General features: G+C 31.8%; 1 protein-coding gene across 4 annotated transcripts in view; it reads right to left on the bottom strand.

Moving 5' to 3' along the window:
- LOC105832354 (5-hydroxytryptamine receptor 2A) overlaps positions 1 to 14,393 on the bottom strand; it is a 170,953-nt gene that overhangs the window by 29,340 nt on the left and 127,220 nt on the right. For all 4 annotated transcript variants that reach the window (XM_036283391.1, XM_036283389.1, XM_036283390.1 and 1 more), the window contains exon 4: positions 1,847 to 2,246. In XM_036283391.1, the coding sequence (XP_036139284.1) occupies positions 1,847 to 1,964 (118 nt within the window). In that variant the 5' untranslated portion in view covers positions 1,965 to 2,246. The remainder of the gene's footprint in view (positions 1 to 1,846; positions 2,247 to 14,393) is intronic.

Here is a 14,393-nt window from a genome sequence, read left to right as displayed (position 1 = left end):
TCATTGGTAATTAATTGAAAGGTGTCTTAACTTTCGACATTAACTTTTAACTTATTTAACTTATATACGCGCGTATTAATAATCTTCAAAGATTAAGAAACAAATAATATAATCAGATTTTCAAAATATGATTAGATTGCATTAATATGGATAGAGAGAAAAAGGTATAGATTTTTAAATTGCTTAATAAATTTTTTAACAGATACAAATTTAAATGGTATTACGCCATTTTTATTTAACGTAGCAAACTTATTGATGTTTATATTATATTCAGCATAGATGTTTAATAAATACTGCAGTTCAAACCGATTACGATTTAAATCAATGAATTTGCCAGGGCTGCTGCTCTCGAAGTCTCGCTTTGAATAACTCTTATTTAAAATTTAGACTGACGATATCTCATAATTGATGTTAAAAGGTTCACTGACATTTTGATCGGCTTAAACAACTAGTACACATAAAACATAAAATATAAAATGTAAAAAATAAATAATTAAAGGTTGAAAGAAGTGCATTTTATACACCTTATTTTCTTCCTTTTTCTTTCTGTTGCTTTCTCACTTTTCGCTGTTGCATAATTTTAGTATAATATTTTAGAATAACATTCCGAATTTCTCGTATTATCAGAAAATAAATAACGCGTATCAGAGAAAAATTGCGTGGTTTTATACTACAATCCGTTGCGGGCATTCTGCGGAAAATATTGTCTCATGTTACGCGAGTATTTTATCCGGAAGAGTGAGTTGGCATATTCATTGAATTAAAAAAGCAAAGTTAAAATATCACGTAACATAATGTATATTCGTGATACGGAAGAACCCGCGGGGTATTATTTATTCAATTACTGTTTTTGTTTTTGTTTTTCACGTCATTTATAAGCATGTATGTACAGCGATAATCAGTTACGAATACCGCACAAGAAACCATTTCAGTGTCCATAAAAATTTTTAAAGGACTCGTTTCCGGGATATAAAAAGTGGCTTAAAGGATCCCGCCTTCAAATTGACGGGTCGTAAAATTTTTCTAAAAGCGTGAAAAACGCGAGAGTATATATTACCCTTGAAATATGAGATATCCTTTTAAGTTTTAACAGATCTATTTGCATCTCAATATTCAATACAAAAGCAAATAAATACGAATATATTTGCATATGTGTATATTTATACATATGTGTTATATATATTTAATTTGTATTGCTTTTATAATATTTACCAGATATGTCAAAATATATTAATTTCTTTCACGAATCTGTAGAAAATGTTAATTTCTTAACGATGATATAATATTTAATTTAGGCAAATTAAACTAAAAGAAGATTACAAATAATTTGTTTTTGGAGCTATAATATTTCTTCAACAAAAGTTAAAAATAAAATTTAACCATGTATGATGATCTAATATTAATAATATGCTCATTATTGTTTAAGCTATTCAACTTGCAAAAGAAAATTATGCAAATTTTATTGATGTTTTTGAAAAATTTATTTTTGAATAACAGACTTTATATCGAAAAAGTCAGTGGCGACTTTTCTAATAGTATATATTTAAAGAGCAAATGAATAAACAATGAATTAAGTAAAAAATAAATGAAGTTTTCATTAATCATTATTAATTCTATAATTATAAAATCGAGTAGCAAAGGTTTTTACGAAATAACGTTAAAAATTGAGGCCCATTGAATTGATTTAAATTTAAAAAGCAAATGAAGCTTTTTGCTAACATTAATTCTACTCTTATTAAATTGTGATGTTGGAGTTTTTATAAAATATAATATTTATTGTTAAGAATAACGGTTTTCCTTCGTGAAGTAAGTATCGTACGAATGGAAGAGAGAATAGTAAACTCACCTACGATAGTGACGAGTATAAGGAGACAGAGCACGATAGCTCTCAAGATGATTGGTACATCGATGAAGACTGGATTTTCCACAGTTGCGTTCGCGGCTTGATCGACGTGAGTCTCCATCACGGCTAAAGTGTATTTTCCGTCTTCAGTGTTCGCTATTCATCATCTGGTTAAATAATGTATCATGGTCTGCATTCGTTAGAGCGGGTCCGAAGCTTTTTTCATCGTTTTCGACGGAGTCAACACCTGGCCGATAAACGCCGGCTACTCTCCTCACACACTTCCATCACTATCTCAGAATTTCCTGCAGTTCCCATTTTCCGCAATTTTCTGCTCCGAGACTCCATGGACTTTGAGGTGCAGATTTTTTTTTGCGGGATGTCAGTCCTTTTGTACGTACGTCTGAAACGGTAACGTGGAAAAAGATTTCGTTAAAATGTTGCTTTCATAGATGATCTTATATTGAAGAAAAATACTTCTTTCGCTGACAGGAGAAATGTAATGGCAAACGCAACAGTAAGAATCATTTAATAAAAAAATGTTGTAAACATAACATTCTACTAAATTGTAGAATTCTTTTGAACGTTTTTGTATGGATTTTTCTTATTTGTTAAAAATAATTTTTAGAGTCATTAATAATAGCTCAGTATAGAGAGGCCGCTTAATCGAGATACAATGCAATTGCAATATTGAGTTTCATGTTAAATATAAATTTCAAGAGAATTATGGTGCATGCACAATCAGGAGAATATGCGAGGTGTCACATTTATGGTAGCCCGCGAAACCAATGAAATTGGAACAATCGATCGGCAATTATCGGGATTGTAACGGGGCAACTACCACAATCGATTTTGATAATGAATCCACGGGGTTGCGCGAAAAATAAATGCGTTTACAACAAACGCCAGTCGTGAGATTGCCTTAGGAGGTCGTATGCACTCTATTAAATTTTCCAATAGTGTTGGAACGTTTCATTAACTTGAATTCACCGGAACCTACTCGCCATTTGGTTTAAACTGATTGAATTTCCAGACGAATAGTCTTCACGTTTGATAGCAGACCCAATACACCGTAATGAGTCCACTGTTTTTCTGTGGTTCGTTGCGCGATTTTATTATTTCAATGAATTATTGGAATGATTTTTATTGAAATTTAAATTTTTGTCGAAAATAGATTAAAAGTCCTTCTTATTCTGCTCTGTTTAAATTTCTGTTAAAATCTCGGATTAAAATTTTATGACCTGCACGTTACCTGAAAGTTTTTTGAAATTAACCCTCAGGCTCCACACTGGGTTAGCAGCGTAGCCCAGAACGTCTTAATTTTTCTTAAATATCTTTTGCATTAAAATATTTATAACGCTTCCACAAAATATCCTTTTTGATTAATGCATGGAGTTTTGATTAAAACAAAAAGAAAAAAATATATTCCAAATCGACACTTTTACATCGCTAATTTAGCTATATGTAGGTAGAGATAAAAGTAAAGTCTAGGCTTGAAAATTAACTCTTTACAAAGACTCATATGTTGAATTTATAATAACTCAGTATTTAAAATATTAGAAGAAAGAAAGGTGCAGAAATTGTTTTCTAATTTGTTTCGTAATTTTTAGGTTTAACTTTTTAAAATTCTTTTTTCGTATAATACAATTATTTGTTAATGTATTTTTTGAGAATTATAAATCTCTTATGTATGAGTATATTTCTCGTTGTTACCCAACATTAATTATATACAACAATAAATAAAAAGGCTAAATACATTCTCACGAGGAAAGTCAACATTTTTCTTGCGACAATACAAAAAATTTGTCTCATAGTGATTGTTGCCGCAATGGCTTTTTGCGCGCGTGACTAACTGCCAAGATCTGAAAGTTTTATTCCCACCGCATGACACAAATCCCACGTATTCCCTGCCAGCAACTAAAAAGTGTCTCGCTCCACGGCTCTCTCCCTTCCTCATCACCATTTTTCGGTGCTCGCTCGGCCGACAGGGAACCGAAAAACAACCGTTCTTCCATGATAGAGAAGTATCTTCCAACTTTCTAACAGCTAGCGTCGCCTGAAGAAAAAGCCCGAAGGCGCGCAAAAGTGCGGCGTCCGTTCGTGAAAATTTCAAAGGGAGACAGGGAAAAACGAGCGTTTCTGTACGACCGAAGAATAAAAGCCAATCAAACGGACTTTCGCAGATGCTGTGTTGCGTTTTTAATACTTAAGTCAACGGAAACCTTGCACGAGCATCGATTTGTTGGTGTATAACGAGCTTCGTAAATTGTATTTGATATCGATTGCTTTCACTTCCAATCTGAAGGAAGAAGGCGTTAATTTTCGTTCGTTTATAGCACACCAAACATCACGTCTGTGACAAATAATGAGTATCTTGTTTCGTTAGTTGAATCTTTATTGGAAGAAGTTACAAATATATAGATATAATAGAGGAAAATATGAAAAAGTCTACAGAAAGTACAGTATTTCGTGCGTAAATAAAAATGTGTATTTCAACTCTTTGTATTATTAGTAATAATTTATTACAAAACAGCATAAAAAATTTTATATAATTTCTGTGTTACACAGTGATATAAATGGACAATTTATCGATGCAACGTGATAAGCTTGTCAACAAACTAGCTTTTGAGATTTCATTTTCTTGGTCATTCACATCTTAGCAGGATATAAAAATTGTATTTTATAGACCTCCATAAAATCTTTCTATTCCATAATTCTCTTTCATAATGATTCAATGATGTGAATATGTCTCTGTAACAGCCGATTTGAGGAAAAACAATTTTTAACAGTAAATGGAAATTTGTTTGGTAGGAGAACGTTGTTTTGCAATGAAATATTTTATTTATTCAGACTTGTGAGAGTTAATTCGAACTTTAATAATGAAAAACAGATTTTCATCTCGCGTTGCGAAAAGGCAATTATTATATCTTATTGAAAAACTGTTGAAACGCGAAGAGATTTAGAAAATGCGAAAGGAAATAAAAAGGAAATTACTTTATAAATAATGCAAACGTGAATTAAATTGCTATTATTATAAAAATAATTATATATAGCCTTTATAAAAACGTAAAATACTGAACAGTATTAAATTGGTCAGTAATTAATACTTATTTTAAGTATTGTTGTTAGTACTTTTGAGCGCCTAAGAAGAAACTTGATGAAGTAAAGAATATTTATGCCTGTATTCATCGTTATTTCTTACATTCAAGACCTTAAATGTATCTTTAGATGCTTTTCAGTCAATATAATGATCCATATAGCCAAGATTTAAAGATAAATTTCTATCACTGTGTAACACAAAAATTATATAAAATTTTTCCTGCTGTTTCATAGTAATACAAAGAGTTAAAATACATATTTTTGTCAACATATTAAATACTGTACTTTTTCCAGACTTTTTCATATTTTTCTCTATTATATCCATTTGTTTGTAACTTTTTCCAACGAAAACTCAACTAACGAAACTCTCATTATTTGAATATAAGATCTGACTGTATGAATACGAGTGTTAGACTCTTTGAAAACTGACTTTTTTAAAAATTGATATACAATAGAATTTACCGAAGTATAAACTGCATCAATTGATTTTATTAATCAATTTATAATTACGACAAGAGAAAAATAAAATAAATTTTTTACGATAATTATAAAGAAACACGAAAACAGGAGCGAATATATTTTCTTCTATTCAATCATTGTAGTAAAAAAGTATAGTTTTTTAAGTGGTTAATTAATCTGTCATATATTTTGTCAGAAATCATACGACACAAGAAAAATCCGATAAATTACGATTAGTTGTGTGATACAGTAGACATTGTTTGCGCAATGGGCGGAATTGCACGAATACTCGCAGCGGTCGTTTGTACGTGGGGACCATCGGGAGCCGTCGACCAAATCTCGCCGTATTTGGCCAATTCAAAATTGAAAGTGCAGGCGCACGTAGCCCCTGCGAGAGGCGCGTGTATATACATTTTACAATAGCGGATGCATTTATCACGAGCAGAAAACTGCGGTGTCGTGCTCGAAACTCCATAAATTCCATGCCGTTAGAGGAAAATGGAGGAGGGGAGGTATCCACGCTAAAGTGGGGGAGGAGGAGCAGGAGGAGGAGGAGAAACGAGGAAGAATCGACACGTCGGAAATCTATTTCTAGGGAAAGAAAAGCCGGGCAAACTGTTACGCGATTAAATCGCGAGCTGCCAGTAGAGACCCTCGAAATTCACGATCGTTTGCCTTCGATTTAAAGCGAGCGAATCTCGTCGACGAAGACGTCTCCGTCATGGTTCTTCTTCCTTTCCAGGCTTCCCCTCGGCTAGTAAAAAAGAGCGTTAACGAGGGACTGATCTCTCGTCAGAGAAGTAAAAAGGTTTACGTGGCTTTAAAGTTTATGACCAGTCACACAAGCAAAAAGCGAGCGGTGAGTTTTTTTTCCGAAACAGTGCTTGTGACAGTTCAAAAGGGTCTTAATATTCACAATCTGCACGTTATGTGTGATTTTGTTTTAAATAAAATAAAATGTAGACAAAGAGCGAGATAAAAGATATCTTCAGGTGTTAAGACGAAACTTATTTTTTTTTAATCAAAGGAAACATAAAAACTAATAATATTCTATTATTCTAAATACTCAATCTCTAATATTTATTTTTCTTAACACACGTTGATATAATGCATTATTTGCATCTATAATAATTTAGGGATTTATTCTTCAGATACATAAAGCAATCGTGAAATATATAAGCTTGGCAGAGAATCAAGTTAGGATGTGTCATATAAATCTTTGTACCTTACGAGTGAATTTCCGCTGTTCCGTACTCCTTACTTTTTTTTTTCCTTTCCATTAGAAGATCTGACGCAAAATTTAGAAATAAAACTAGATTTCCTTGTAAGTGAAGTGCACCTAGTATTTACGACGCCCATAGCATCGTCCATTATCCGGAGCTCCTACTGCGTTCCATTAGTCCCATGTAACTAACTTCTTCAGCTTCCAAGGATTTCACGCTGAACCGTGCTTATAGGATCAAAAGATTAGGTCCACGCGTTACGCTCGATATATATAAAGTGTGCGACGGAGGCGGGAGGGAGAGGAAACTTTAAACTTATCTGCAAATCCGGAGAAGCGCCAAATTTCGTTGTAGCATCACCGATTTTCGGCTAAAACGACCCTCGATTGTTTGAAACGATAAAAAAAGCGAGAAAAAATATGAAACTGTAAAAAAATTGTGAAAAAATAAACCGAGGGAATAAGAGAAAAAGGAAAATCGACTTTACATAGCCGGGTGGCTCGGTGGTAGGGGTGCGCATACTGCGCATTACTCCTTCCGTAATTCCAAAAATTTTTTCCGTCCTAATACTGAAATATGCCAAAAAGTATGCGGCTACAAGGTTACGTGGGGGGGAAAAAAACGAGATTAATTTTCTACAGATTTTATAAACGGTATGCACGCCGGTTTTTTATGTGATGGAACGGTAACGAAACGACGTGGGCCGACAGAGAGCGACAGGCGCGTGCAAAACTCGTAGCGGTGAATTGCAATCCGTATATTTGATACAGGGATTCAATATTTGGACGTAGCCGGATTGTAAGCATACGCAAGTGCGGGAGCGATACGCGTCTGAAAGAGAGATGTTGTCGTTTCAATCAAACCCGACAGACAAGGGCGGATGCATCGCCTGGCGGGACTGACACTTGTGTACAACGATCCTCAATATTGCTAAATTTCCGCCCATTGACGACCGTTTGTGTTTGATAGCTATATACCGGCACAGGCGTTAATCTTGTTACCGCCGTTCGACATTCATCCGAGACAAGTTCCAATCGCCCCTTTATGTAAGTTCTTTTTTGTTTTTTTAATTGGGAGTTCTGACGTCACACGTCAGTATCCCAGGTGATGATGTGTTACTTGAAACATTATCAAATGGAAATAAATATTAATTACTTATATTGATTAAAAATTAAATGTGGATGTATCCCCTTGTCACAATTTTGCTGCATTCTTCAAGGTTTATTAAGGAAAGATGAAAAGCTATTACGTTAATAAAGTGAGATTTTTGTGAAACAACGAGTAATATTTAAGTATCGTTACACTGTTAAAATAATTGAAATACTGGCGTTGCGTGCATTAGTTGATTATACGTTGGTGTATTTTTTGGATTGCGCTAGTTATACTAAAGAAATAGAAATACCATCGATACTTTAATTAATTTCCAGCTTTTTTTTTGTATCGTCGCATAAAAATAATTGAAAAATTGATTTAACTGTGATATAAGAAATATGAAAATTTAATAATAAACTGGGAGTGAAATTTTCAAGACTAATCGATATCACGCTTAAATTTCTTGTCGCTATTTTTTATTGCATTTCTTATTAGCGCCACTTCGATGCATTATTAAACTCCTATCAACCCCAATTACTATCGCATGAAAAATTTCAGTCGTAGTAATTTGCGAGTGAACAATAATGCTAATACGTCATCTTGTTTATATTTACAACCAAATCCGTAATTATGTACATAACTCGCAAACTACCGTTTGTCAATGAATCGCAATATTTGTCGACTCATTTGCGACATCGAGAAAACGGGTTTGCCGTGACAAACGATGAAATGGATGTATATTTTCCGCTTTTCGTTGTAAACCAAATATTTTACATTCGAAATACGATTCTTCGAAGCGAAAAACGATCGTTCTGTACATGAAAAATTTTAAATACAATATTATCCCACCTATATAACGCCAGTATTTTAATTCACAGAAAAATATTAAATTTTATTTGTTAATCTATCAAAGATACAATTACATTAATTAAACCAATGTCGTAATAATTGCTTTACTTGTGACGAAGTTGTGATATAAGCGAAGTAAAAAAAAAGGAGCGATCTTCATTCTTTTGAAATTACATTAGCGCAATCTTGTCAAGTCATTTAAGTGAAGTGGCTCGTTAGTCGGACCGCCGTTCTTGTCATCTTATGTCAGCTATACAATCATTTACTTCCATTTAGTAGCACCGTCGCTGTAACTTTAAATCCTTCGATCTCACTGTTGTTCGAGTTATGAGATTAAGGGTCGGCAATACCTAAAAGCCAGCCATCTTGGATTATGACGTCAGAAGCGGAGAAATATACGCGAACGATTCTTGCGATTTACGTTGTACATAAATGACTTTATGTCGAGTAAACCGATATATCATGGCTTCCCCGGAGAAATAGCGAATTGTACGGAAACAAGACGTCTCGGGAAATGCAGAGTATCTGTTGGGGATTATTACATCATGCCCTTAAAAACTGACGTTTGCTCGTTCACGTGAGATAATTGCCTTTAGCTTAGAAAATTGATTAATATTCATGCAAGTTTCGAGATCGAATGCGGTGTGGAAGGCGTTAATATATCACAGGTCAGCAGGCTTCATGTTGGTGATAATAAATGCAGCATTTTACGCTAAATTCAAGGAGAACCTCCCGTAAAATTAGTTAATAACGCGTGAAACAACCTTAGTTTGTTCCAACGGATTTTCACGGTCTATGTAAATTTTTATTGATTTTATTCTTTTGTTTAGGAGAATTTTATAGTAGTTTTAATACCAGCATATCAGTTCTTACGTCAGCATTATCATAGAGATTAAAGAGATTCTTTGCTTAAACAAATGAAGTTTACGTGACTTTGCTCTCATATATATAGCTTTAACAAAAGATTTCTTTGCATTGTTATCTTCAAAATAACACATATGAATATAATGAATCGATTAAAATAATATTAAACAAATAAGTAATAATAATAAATAATAGAACAATTAACAAAATTTGAGCGTACAATAATAATTTGTTATTTAAAAACATTTTTGTTACGGCAAGTTCAAATTAATTCTTTTCGTTATATCACTAGCCATAGTACTGGTTCTTGAGTTCGCATGGTCGGGTTGGCCGTACGGCGCTCTCTTGTCAAGAGGCGCTACATTCATCGATATCGTTGCTATAATGAATGTTTATCCGGGTACATTCATACAGTAGCGGAAGTGTTTTCTCCTCTTCGTTTCCTTTCAATTACGTTTATTTATTATTGTGTTATAACTTAGCATAACAGAGAGGATTGTTGTTCAATCGATTGAAAGCTCATCTATGCAGAGTTTTTCTTAAAACTAAGAGCATACCCAGTATTGGGGGGTCAAACCCGATACGTTCGATTTCAAGCGATATACCCTGATCGGGGGGGGGGGAGGGTATACTTGTCGATATTTTACGAATAAGTTTTGTCTGATCCAAATATGTTCGTATTTGAGAACCGCGCCTGACTCCAGCCTGTTAACCGTGCCTGACTCTAGGCACCTGAGAACCGCGTCTGTCCAGAGAACCGCGTCTAACTAGAGAATCGCTCCCGACACCGGGAACTGAGATCCGCTCCCAATCCCAGGGACACCGCATAAAGTTAACATATCAAGATTGTTACTGTAAGCCTCTATATTTCCGAATATTGTATACCCGCTAATAATTAATATTTGTTTGTAATAAATTATTTGTTATCCAATTCTCAGATTGTTTCATTTTCAGGACACAATACGAATCAGATGTTCCAGTAATTTTCTTCTCATACAATTTTCTTTTTATAATATTGGTAAATATTGCTGTAAAAAAAGAAAACTAAAAAAGAAATATTTATAATAACGATTTAAATGCAGACAAATGCAACTGGCATTTTTAAAAATATACGGTAATATTTAAAATTATACAATTTATGAACATTTCGTACTCTTATGCAATAATGATATGGTGAAATTTTATTTTCCAAATTGTTCTTTAAATTTTTTTTTAGTGTTATAAATAAAGCTTTTTCTTTAAATATTATAAATAAAGTAAATCTTTAAATAAATTAAGTTTTTCAAAATTTTTATATTTTGTAAATTCTGTAAATTCTGTCTGCGATTAAATTATTAAAAACTCTTCTTTTAATGAGACTTTTTTAATGTTATTTTAAAAAGTTGTTTACAGAAAACTGTATGATGAAGAAATTGGAAAAAATTCTGAAATGTTCATATATTAATCATGAATTTATTTTTAAAATAGATTTAAATTTTTATATTACGTAAAAAGACTGGAGAACCTACATATTATGTTTAATAAATGAAAATGAATAAACACACACATAATTTTCTATAAAAATTAATCTAAATAAAAGAAAGAAAAACTCTACTAAAGAGAGAGAGAGAGATAGAGAGAAAGAAAGAGATATATCTCTCTCTCTCTCTCTCTCTCTCTCTCTCTCTATATATATATATATATATATATATATATATATATATATATATATATATATATAGAGAGAGAGAGAGAGAGAGAGAGAGAGAGAGAGAGAGAGAGAGAGAGAGAGAGAGAGAGAGAGAGAATAAAATTATTTTTTATTATATAAGAAATTAAAATTATGGATAAAATTAATTTTTATTATAGAAATTATTTATTATAGGATTTATAAAAGCGACTTGTAGAAGATATAAAAGAACAATTGTAGCAGAAAAGGTATTTGCAAAGTTTAATGTTACGAGTAATGAAGCAAATTGCACCGCATGAATGTTTAATGATATTCTAAGTTGTTCTCTATAGAAAGGGTTTATTTTCCAAGCAAGGGACAAGCAAATATAATTTTTTCGCTTTCGACAAAATAATTGACAATTTAACATTGTAAATTAAATTATAAACAAAACATTTATACAAAAACTTCCATTTTATTTATACGAGTATAATTATGAAATCTGACTCCAATTTATTTTAAACTCGAAATATTAAATATTGCTATGAAAAAGCGAAAAAAATTAAAAGGAAAAGATGTAGAATATATATTTGATTATTCTGAAATATTTATAAATGTTTTATAATTGCGAGAGATCCGAGAATTGTTGATATATTTATTTAGAAGTTTTATAACGGATACATAATTTTTCCTTTTATAAATTATTGATTAAATAAAATGAATTGCTTCTACCATTACAATGTGTAAATTGTATGCTTAGCCATGCTTTCTGGATGGCAATATATTACTATACTTGCTATGCTCCACTGGGAATGATATTCGACATTTGCAATAATGCGGCGCGAGATGTTGGAATTTGCACTGTAAATTTCAAAGGTTCGTTTCGATGTTCAAAGGCGTGTCGTCATACATTATTGCAATGGCGAATATGCCGCCCAAGGGAGTGCTGCTGCGTCGGTATCGCAATAATGCACGTCGCTACAACTTTCGGCATTATTGTAATGTTCCACCTTCGCCTATTTGGCTCACATCCACTTTCTTCGTATTCCCGTAAGAGGACAAACCGCTGATTTGAAATATTAATGTTTATTACGAACATTTACTTAATGTGCCTCTCCGAAAGCATGTCTCCCTTCGCTTTTGTATGTACATCTCTAAAGTATTTTATTTTATGAGAGAAGTTTTGTCGACGCAAGTCTCTGAGAGATACTTCAAGAACTATGGAAACAACTGTCAAGAAGTGTATGCACTTATCTTACTGTTAAATTTATTTTGATGCATCTGCGTGAATTTATAAGAAATTTCATGTAAAATGTTTCGAATGTTACGAAAAGCTGTTTTATAAATTCTAATGATGGATTTTTGTTTGATTGTGTTCCAATTAAAATTTTAAACGTAAAATTGTATTGCATCGTTACCCAGCGAGAAATGGTAATGAATTCGACATCAATTCGACGTCGAATCGACATCGAAATAATGATTTCGATGTCGAATCGATGTCGATTCGATGTACTATTTCTCACTGGGTAATATTACGATTAATCTATTAAATATCAAATTGGTTTTTAGAACTTTATTGGCGCAGTCAGACATTATTTCGATACGGATACTCAGAGTAAAAACCACTAAATTTTGTTAAGAGACAGAGTTCGACCTTAAAAAGAAGATCGTAAAACCAATAGAAACGTCTTGTTAGTGTTCGCCAGAGTTTTATTAATTATACGCACTTTCAAAATCTGCGCATTCTTAGGTATATTTCGTAGCACATATCCAACGGAATATGTCCATTGCATAACTTAAATGGAATTTCTGATTGCAAATATCATAAAAGAAATTGGTAGGTACCAAGCGACCATTCCGTCCGGATATGAAAATTTTTATTAGAGTGCATATTACGAAGAGAATGCAGCGAAAAGTATTACGAAATATTTCACGCGCGTTGAAATAAGCCTTTTATGATGTACAATTTCCTTTTTTTGTCCACATGTACTTGTATCTCACTGCACAAAATAAAAGTTTAAAATCATAAATTTTTCTAAAAAAAAATGTTGAAGTATTAAGGTAAATGTAATTTGTTATTTAACTTTAAAGTTACTATACCATCATTCCATTAGTATTGCCATAATTTAATTATGAAACATATAACTATGTCTGTTGCTCTGGTATTATAATAAGTTATATACAAGTAGAGCAAATTACAACAACATAAAAATGAATTGTTTCAATCAAAAAGTTATTTTTAATGATCATTTTAATGTCATTTTGATTTCATAGTGATTTTTTGTTCTGCTTCGGGACACGTTTTCAAATTTATTGCATGGAATTTAAAAAATATTTTTATTGCAATATTTTATGATATTTTGCAAAATTTTTGCAGTAGAATTGTTGTATATTTTAAATATTTTTATTGTGAAAAGTTAAAACCTGAAAAATTTCCGCAATTGATGTGCTATTCGGGTTAGAATCTAATTTATGTTTTATCAAAGATTGATTATGAATTTGTATTTAAAATTTTAAAATTTGACGACGATGAAAATTTTAATGAGGGGTATAAAATAAAAAGTTTTTTTAAATTTATATAAAATATATTCCAGGATTTTTTATTTTATAGCATGAAATAGCAATTTTTCGTTTGTTGATCTCACATTTTAAATTTGAAAATTTTAACTTTAGATTCATAATTAGAAATTTGAAAAAACCTTGAAAAAAAATGAATTTTAAATTTAACAAAATTTAACATTTTAATCCGTCAAAGTGGATCTACCATCTTAAGTTTGGAATTTTTACTGCAGATTTCTCATCAACACTCTTAAAAACTTATATGTATATACTAATTTATATTCGAATACAATAAAATGTTACATTTTTTTCAGTTATATTGTGGCAAATAATCGTTATTTCGAAATAAAGTAGCGATTTGTTTCATAGCTCCTATGTTAACCTTTAGAATGAGCTTAGAATGACCACATTAATATTTGCAGGATTTTTATATATACTTCTTATTTTTACTTCATTTACGAGTATTTAATTACAGATAAAGATTAAAAAGTGAAATTCATAAAGATGTTGATTTTTTAAAGTGTCCTATAACTTTAAAATAAACCCAGGAAAAAATAGCTATTTTTATTTTTGTTAAAGATATGAGTTTTTAAATAACATATATGTTTTACAAGGTACGAAAGGGTTTGGGGGTATACACATTAATAACTTTTTTCTATGTGCATAATATTTTTTGCTTGAAAACACATTTCTTCTCTACAAATGCTGATTAAATTGTTTTGTTAATTTCATATTTTCAAATAGGAATATTAATTCC

The sequence above is a fragment of the Monomorium pharaonis genome, chromosome 2, assembly GCF_013373865.1.
Source record: "Monomorium pharaonis isolate MP-MQ-018 chromosome 2, ASM1337386v2, whole genome shotgun sequence".
Classification (NCBI taxonomy): domain Eukaryota; kingdom Metazoa; phylum Arthropoda; class Insecta; order Hymenoptera; family Formicidae; genus Monomorium; species Monomorium pharaonis.
Note: the sequence above shows the minus strand (reverse complement) of the source record. Positions and strands in the feature narration are given on the sequence as shown.